Source organism: Monodon monoceros, unplaced genomic scaffold (assembly GCF_005190385.1).
Source record: "Monodon monoceros isolate NGI ecotype Baffin Bay Population unplaced genomic scaffold, NGI_Narwhal_1 Super_Scaffold_18, whole genome shotgun sequence".
Classification (NCBI taxonomy): domain Eukaryota; kingdom Metazoa; phylum Chordata; class Mammalia; order Artiodactyla; family Monodontidae; genus Monodon; species Monodon monoceros.
The window spans coordinates 149049597-149058560 of NW_021703774.1; the positions used below are offsets into that span (position 1 = coordinate 149049597).

Here is an 8964-nt window from a genome sequence, read left to right on the forward strand (position 1 = left end):
CCCCCTTCCTCTATGCTTAGCCCTGCATATCCCCAGGCTGGCTGCAGTGGAAGCAAGGAGGGCCTAAGTGCTCAGAATGGAGGTGGTTGGGACCTTGCTTTATACTCCAAGTAGACAAGGCTGGGCAGAGGAGATATTTATTACAGCTGTCACATTTGCTCCAAAGAGAAAACTCAAGTGTTCTTGTTTGTGCTTCAGTTTAACAAACTCGCTGAGGTATCACGCTGGGCACTGAGGACACTGTGACTATTATTTGCTGTTAACAACAGCAGTAGCATAGTTGTAACAGCAAATACTCACATAGCACTTGCCATGTACAGGGTACTATTCTGAATGTTTTAGGTAATCAGCTCATTTAATCTTTACAACCACCTGTGAGATCAGTGCTACCATCATTCCCATTTCATAGATGGGGAAACTGAGGTACAATGAAGTTCAGTAACTTGCCCAAGGTCACAGAGGTGCTAAGTAGTGAGCCTGGAATTCACACCTAAGCCCCCCATCCCCCAACCAAGTCCATGTTCTTAATCACATTACCCCACCTCACATTCCACATTTTTATTAACAAGGCCTTTATTAACACGAGGCCCCTATCCTCACAGAATTTACTGACTAGAAAGGGAAAGGCAATAAGCACTTGCGTAGCCTTTACAAAAGCAAAGACATACAGGGAAATACAAAGACTGGTTTTACCAATAGTGTAAAGTGGGGACTACAAGGTGAGAGGTGGGCAGGGTCAAGGCTGGGAGAGTCCCCCCGCGACTTTATCTCACGGGACAGGTGATGGGCAGCCACTGAAAAGTTCTCAGCAGGAGAGTCAGATGATCCATGGTATGCTTTAAAAAGATCATTCTAGCTGCCTTTATAAAAGACGGGAGGAGAGCAAGGCTGCAGCCAGAAGGCGAGTTAGGAAGCTATTGCAATTATCCAAATGAGACGAGAAGTTACACTGGGACGATGGAGTAATCAGGGGAGGATGGATTCAAGGAAGATTTAAGAGAAAAACTTGGCAGAATATGATGTTCTGGCTCTATTTTAAAGAGGCGTCTAGAGTGACCTAGGGTTACTCCACTGACTGAGGGCCATTTATGTGCTCTGCTTTGCATCTGGATTTCTGGCTGAGGTCAATGTGGATGGATGGTGGCAAGGTGGTGAGTTTGAGAACACAGGAAGAACGGGATTAGAGAAGGGAGGGCGAGACTTGCAGCAGAAACGTCTGAAGCTCAGGACTAGAAACAGAGGCCAGGAAAGTCAACAGCACAGGAGAGGCTGTGCAAAATCAGAGTGACTGCCACTGTTCTGGCAGAGAGGGGAGAGGGCTGCTGTGAGTCAAGAAATTCAGAAGAACAACGTTTAGAAGAAGGGGAGAGGCAGCCTGAGAGGCAATGGTTAGAGAGGTATGCCGAGAATCAGGAGGAAGTGCCAAGGCGGGTTCTCTGGAAGGGAGACCCTCAAGCCTGTGCCCAGGCTGCCAGGAAGGGACCCCCACCCAGCCCTGCCTCCCCTGCATCAGGACAGGAAGCCCCAGCGATGGGGGGGGCTGATGAGGAGGGCTGCAGTGGTGCGCTCACCACCCCTCCCCACCTCAGGCTTCCTCCTCGTCGGCGGCAATCACAGAACAGAACCCAGGCAGAGCTGAGAAGCTCCTCACGCAGAGCACAAGGACAAGAGGCCTAAAGCTTCCCTTTAGTTCACTCATTAGCACCTCCACCAAAACACTAAAAGCTCATTTTTCATTCTCTCTGCTTTTGTATATATGTTCGCAAATTTCCATAAAAACCTAAAAAACGAAGTCTCCTGTGGGAAGTGCCAGCCTTCAGTCTCACCTCCTGGGTTTCCACTTTCGGAGGCTCTGACCCTTCTTCCTCTTTATTTTCCTCAAGAGTCTTCCCAGAAAACTTCTTCAACCAGTCGTCATCGGACCAAACTGAAAGGAAAGAGGCAGGCAAATGAGAACAAATTCAAGCTATCAGCCAGCTGCTAAGTGGCTGCTTTGGTCAGCAAAGCAGAACATGCTCTGTGGCCCTCTCGGCCACAGGACTCCACTTTGGGAACTCCCACGGTAAGGAAAGTTCCCACCTTTCAGAGACTGCCAGCCCTGAAGCCCGGCTCTTAGCAGGACTAAGTGAAAAAGCTATGTCCCAGGGAAAGGTGCAGCCTTTGCCAGTCCCAGCCCTTGACGGAACCTGCCAGGAGTGTTCAGAAAATGGGGACAGGTAAGAGATCAGGCTGCGTTTCTCTCATAAAGCAAACAATTACCCTGGCTTGGCTGAGAAGCTCAAACTCTTTTTATTTCCCCACAAAGGTGGCGCATGTCCTTCGCCAATGTAAACCATGCTCTACTCCTGTCCACCAGAGTAGCATTCAGCTCCCACTTCCAAGAAAATCGGGACAGAAAGGCAACCAAGGCCAAACTGGAGGATGTGATGGGGAATCTGTATTGCTCCCACTCACCTGGTCTGGAAGAGCCTTCCTTAATCCTCATGGGTTTTGCCAAATTGACACGAATTGTCCGTCCAAAGAGCTCAGACTCATTCTGAAAAGATTGAAAATCCAGCTGCTTAAACTCTGTTAGGTTAAAACAAAGTCAGACAGCTTTCCATTTCCTTCTGAAAAATCTGAGACAAGCTCATGACTTGTTCTCCCTTAACCCCTGAGCCCCTAGCACCCAAGCTATGCACCTACTGCAAAGCAGTCTGTAGGTTGCAGGGAATTTCCTCCCTGGAGCCATCACATACCTCCTTTCTTTCTTTTCTTTTTTTTTTTCAAAGTTGAAGCATAGTTGATTTACAATGCTTCAGGTGTACAGCAAAGTGATTCAGTTATACTTTACATATATATGTGTGTGTGTGTATATATACATATATATATACATACACACACATATATATATACACATGTATATATATTCTTTTTTAGACTTCTTTTCCATTGTAGGTTATTATAAGATATTGAATATGGTTCCTTGTGTTATATAGTAGGTCCTTGTTGTACATCTATTTTATATATAGTAGCATGTATCTGACCTTTCTTTCAATACCACCAATGACCTGTGCTTCCAAAGGTGACTCTGGGTTCAGAGCACTCTGAAATTACAAGGATAAATGCAGTTTCCAAGTACCCGAGTTCACCTTCAAAAGTCAAGATCAGCTTTAAGTGGTGAGAAATGGTCTCTCTCTCTCTCTGAGAGCTGAGGAATATGTTTGGTGAATGGGAAACAGAGAACAGGAATAAAGGAAAACCTTATTATCCTAAGATAACTGGTACCAGGAAAAGTCACTGAATGTGAATTCACTTAAGGCAGTGAAGAAAATTTCATGGTAAAAAGTGAAGGGAAAAAAGATTGATTGGGAATTTACTGTGATGAAACTAAAAATAATGAAAATAAATGTCTTATAGTTAAAATTCAGGTTTAATTTATGTGCTAATTTATAGGACAAAGATGTAATGGATGCTGATTAATCTGTAGTATTTTTCCAACAAAATACTATCAAAATATCAGTATGATATTTTTGCATTTCTTATCTGCTGTGAAAATCATAAGCATCTTGAAGAGGGAATACATAATCAAGAGCTACATCATTTTCCCCAAGGAGCTCTCCAGGCTATTCCAATCATTTGCATCAGTAGCATAACCTATCTTTATCCTTGTCGAATTTCTCTTCTCAATTGTTAACTGGTCTAACACTTCATGAAATCCTGCCTCTTTTGTAAAATATGCAATTTCATTGTGCAATCAATTTGCATTGTGTTTGCAATTTCCTATCCTAGACTCGGGCAGCCAGTGAGAGACTGGTCAACAAGGATGGTTAGCATTCACATTATTATCAAGTTGATCAAAAGCGATCAATTCACAGTGAATATTTTCATATGATGATAATCTGTACTTGCCCATGCAACCTTGTAACTTTGGAGGTTCAGCAAACTCATGTATGAATAAGTGCCCTCTGTACCACCAAAAAGCAACTTCTGTAAGAAGGAAGATTCCTAGCCATACCATGTTGTCGATAGCTGCTGCAGCATCCTGCCAAGGAAAGACAAGGGACAAGTTTAGGCTTGCAATATATGTGGAACCTAGAAAATGGTACAGATGAACCGGTTTGCAGGGCAGAAATTGAGACACAGAAGTAGAGAAAAAATGTATGGACACCAAGGGGGGAAAGCGGCGGGGTGGTGGTGGTAGTGGTGGGATGAATTGGGAGATTGGGATGGACATGTATACACTGATGTGTATAAAATGGATGACTAATAAGAACCTGCTGTATAGAAAATAATAATAATAATTTATTAAAAAAAAAAAGTTTAGGCTTGCAGTCAAATGCTTCTTGTGGTGTCTAAACATACTCAGTAGCGAAAAAAAAAAAAAACCCAACCTCACAGGAAAAGGTCTATTTATACTCCTTGCCCAGGTTGTATGTGTCTAACAAAGTGCACTTCCTGGGTGACTTCAGCTATTGGCTATTTAGTGGAAGACAAAGAAATAATCACCAGTGCCACAAGAGCTCTGCAGAGCAAGAGGCGCAGGACCTGTCTGCGATGTTAACCACAGCCTACAGTTTGATTAAGTGAGGGAAACTTTCCTTCAAATAGCACTTCTTATCTCTCTGGAAGCATCAGCACCCCAAAACCCAACCAAATGGAGAACAGCTCCCTTTGTAATCAGTAACAATAATAACACAAGCCAAAGACTTAACATAGGTAACAGAATTTTCTCACCTCTGCCAACTCAAATTCAACAAAAGCAAATCCTCGGTGCTTTTCTGAAAAAAAGGCAAACAAAGCCAAGCAATTATCATGTGGGGCAATGGGAGGAAGCAGGTGGTCACAAGGAAAGTGAAGTCAGTTGCATGCCTTATCCATTCATTTGAAATTCTACACAATCACTATTTAGGAAGAAGGAATCTTACTCTTTGATTCTTTCTAGTTTAAATAACATTTCAAGCAATATTAAACTGTTCTGTAGTGAACATAGCTGAATAATCAACTATAGTTTTAATCTCTAAAAGCAGCATTCAATTCTTTTACCAAAGCCAAATTAAAACCTTAACCTTTGCGTGCAGGAGCTAGAAAAATGAAGTCATTTAACCTATCAATTATTCATTCCAAGCATACATTTTGAACATCAACTGTGCATAAAGCATGAATCCTAAAACCTGGGTAAGGACACTGTCTTTATCCTCAGCAAAACACTAATCTAAGTAGAAAGGCCAAGTGCACAACAGCACTAGTTTAATTAACCAATTAACCTTAGAGAGTCAATATAACCTTATCATTTTTATAACATATAAAGATCCCAGGGAGGTTAAAATTATATGCAAGGTTGATGACAGAGCTGAAACACACAACTCGACTCGGGACTCAGTAGAGCATAGGTTGCTAAAACCTCAAAACACGTCTTAGGACTTAATGAAGCTCACGTTCTTTCGTCTTGGCCCAGAAAGAATTCAGTGAGAAGCAAAGTGACAGGCAAGAAGTGATTTATTAGTATAGGACACTTCTGAGAGATACAAGGGGTCAGGAAAAGAGAGTGCCCCACAGAGAACTCAGTGGGCTACATACAGTTTTATAATTAAAGGAAAAGTGGGGAGGGGGAGAAGACCACCTTCTTCCTCATTCTTCGAGTCTTCCATAATTAACTCCTCCTACAGGTTGGGCAAGGGAGTTTTTGACCCTACCTGGTCCAACCTGGACTGTCATGACGCTATGGAAATGAGCAAAAAGGCGGTAATATACACTAAAATATGGTAAATCACCTCAGGTTTCAGCATAATGTCACCTTTCCCCTATGTTTTTGTTTTTAGTGTGTGCAGAGAAGCGTGTCCTAGGGATCATTAACTTACTGACCTCAACCAGCAGGATGCAGGCATCACTGACTTGATGTATAGTTTTGTTGTTAAGCAAGCCTGCTTGGTTGCACGAGTTAAGCAAGCCTGCTTTCTTGAGTGATCATTAACTTACAGGAGTCTGCCAAAGTTCCCTCTCTATCTATGATCCCCCAGTGGGATTTCTAAACTAGCTGCCTACTCTATCCCTATCAGATCTGGGCCTAACACTCCAATCTTAAAAATGACAACAAAGGCTAAAATAGAAAACTGAACTACAAATGTGATACTAATTGATGGAAAGCTTATCCCCAGGTACACAGAGGCTAAGGCCCCACTGTTGAAGCTGGGCTTTCCTGCTACCCTGTTTAATAGCACAGCCGCCAAGAAGGGAGCAGGTGCACTAGAGTGCCTGGCAGGTAGTTCAAAACAACAGATCTCCATGTAGCTCAAAACCTATCTTCCTACTGGCTAACTGAAAAGTTTGTCTTTGCTCAAATGCAACAGATGGGACTCTCTGCAAAGCATGTTACAGCTCACAACCACAAGCCTCAGAACAGTCCTTCTGCACCAAGATCACTGTCATGCTGCCCAATGCATATTTAGAATGCACTGTGATATAACTTAAAAAAATTTTTTTAAGCTCTTTTCCTTGCAGGAGGATTCTGAGCAGGCGAGACACTAAAAAGACTTACCTGTTTCATAATCCAGAGGAATCTGGATATCTGTGATGTCTCCAAAAGGGATAAAAGCAGCATGAAGAACTTTGTCATCCACCTCCTCTGCAAGTCCACCTGCAAAGAAGCCAAGGGCTTTCTGAGACACTGTCCTCTATTCTCTCAAGACCCCGCCCATCTTGAGAAGTCCCTGCTGTAAAGTCAGCATGCTACCACCAAGGGGAGGGGTCTTTCCATCCAGTCCTTTGGGTTCATAAACATCCCTCTCATATGCTCCCTCACACCTACTTATGGTGCACACCCCTCTCTTCACCCTTCTTTCAGACCCTCATCTAGCCCCAGGATTACTGCAATAGCTTCATAACTGACCTTCCTCTCCTCCACAAAGCCAACTAGAAAGATCCCGGGAATGTGCAGATTTTAACCCATCACTTCCCTGGTTAAACTACTTCAAAGGTTTCCCACTGTCCTAAGGATAAAGTATAAACTTAGCAGTATACGCAAGGCTCTTCATAAGCCCCTGCCCACCTCTTCAGCCTCTTTCCCTTTGATTCCCCGCAAAATGATACACTTGCCTCCAAGTGTCAGGCTATTTTACACCTTTGGGATTTTGCTCCCTTTCAGTAAACACACTTGCTTCTACTTCAGCTACCTGGCTAACTCCGGCTCATCTGCGGCGTCACCGCATCCTCAAAGCTTGCTCTCACCTCTCCAGATGGAGGGGTCACTTCTCCCCGCACCCAGGCCCATATCACCAGTGTCCGTCCCCACCAAAGCGCTCATCAAACTGTGCTGCTGAGGTTATTCCCATTTTTAGCCGCCTAGTCTGGGAACTCTTTTGCTTAGGGCAACAGCGGGGGCTGAGCCCTCACTGCTGTGAACATAAAGTGAATGGGCGCGAGGATTCAGAGTTCCCTAATATTCCTCCACCACTGCCCCAGGCACAGGAGGTGAAGAGGTTCCTGTCAGAGCCTGGCGGACTTGGAAGAGCTGCAAAGATCGTTACGTCTCAGGCTCACACCCTGAGGCCAAGCAAAACTGCCAAAGATACGGTCTACACAGCTGCTCGCCGCCCTCCGCGCCCGGAGACCTGTCCAGCTCCACACCACGGCCCACTAGCTGCCCGGTTCGCCCAGACTCCACCCAGAGCCCGCACCTGCTCACCCACGTACAGCACTCGCTTGGTAGTAGCCATCTTGCTCCCGCACTCTTCCGCCGGAAGCCTACGCTCAGCCCGCCCCCTTCCCCAAGGCCCCGCCCCCGGGTACCGCTCTCGCAGACCCCGCCCACTCCCGCTTAGGCCCAGCCCGCCTCCGGCTCCCTTTGAGCGGCGGGCGCTGTACAGGTGTGTCTCGGTGGGTGAACAGCGCTGCCCGCGTTCCGTGGTGCTGAAAACAATCCTGTGAGGAGTCAGCCGGTGTCCGCAAGTAATAAACTACCAACAAACTACGGTCCGCGGGCCATCCTGCCCGTCTGTTTTTGGACAACCCGGGAGCTACAAATGATTTTTACATTTTTAAAGAGCTGGAAAAAAAAAAGATAAGAAAAAGAAACGAAAAAAGAATAATATTTCGTGACATGTGAAAATTATATGTAATTCAATTTTCATCAAAAAAATTCCAAAAAAATTTTATTGTAATCCAGTCTTGCTCATTCCTTTTAGTATTGATCTGTGGGTGCTTTCAGGATGCAAGGGCAAACCCAGGGCCTACACAGCTTGAAAAATATTTACCATCTGGCTCTTTGGGAAAAGCGTTTGCTGACTCTTGGAATAAATCAGCTAATACATAAATCGATTGACTTAAGTGGTACAAAGTAATGGGGCCACTTATTTTGGATACAGCAGTTGGTTAAGACCTCCCTGAGGCCACATTTAAGCTGAAACCTGGAGGAAGAGGAGCCAGAGAGAGGATGGAGCAGGGAAAAGGGTTTCAGGGAGAGGAGACAACTTCTGAGGATTAAATGAACTGAAAGGCTAGGTGTGGGAGCTGGGGAGGGGAAGGGCATGAAACATCAGGCAGGAAAGGTGGGCAGGGGCTGCTTGATGCAGGGCCCTGTAAACCACGTGGAGGATTTGGGGGCTTTGAGAAGCTACTGAAGGTTGTGATAGGGAGTTACATTGTCACATTTATGTTTTAAAACAGTGCTCTGGGGCACTTCCCTTGTGGTCCAGTGGTTAAGAATTCAACTTCCAATGCAGGGGACACAGCTTTGAACAAAGAGCCTGCGCCGCAACACAGAGCCTGTGTGCCACAACGAAAGATCCCGCATACCACAACTAAGACCCGACGCAGCCAAATAAATAAATAATAAATAAAAAAATAAAACCGTGCTCTGACCACTATGCCCAGAATGATTTGGATGGAAACCTGGAGACCAGGAGGTTAATGCAGTCGAGACTAAGGAAGAGTTGATGGTGGCTCTCTCCCTCCAGTCTGCCCTCTGACTTGTTCCCAGGATGATCT

At 44.9% G+C, this 8964-nt stretch overlaps 1 protein-coding gene across 1 annotated transcript; it reads right to left on the bottom strand.

The window, feature by feature from the left end:
• Nucleotides 1–1733: 1733 nt before the first annotated feature.
• Nucleotides 1734–7708, bottom strand: PPIE (peptidylprolyl isomerase E). Its single transcript, XM_029227022.1, has 6 exons — nt 7664–7708; nt 6518–6616; nt 4717–4760; nt 3998–4024; nt 2455–2536; nt 1734–1927 (listed from the first exon to the last, which is right to left on the bottom strand). Exons 1-6 carry the CDS (start codon nt 7692–7694, stop codon nt 1734–1736), a joined length of 477 nt encoding a protein of 158 aa, XP_029082855.1. The 5' UTR covers nt 7695–7708.
• Between the last annotated feature and the right edge of the window lie 1256 nt (nt 7709–8964).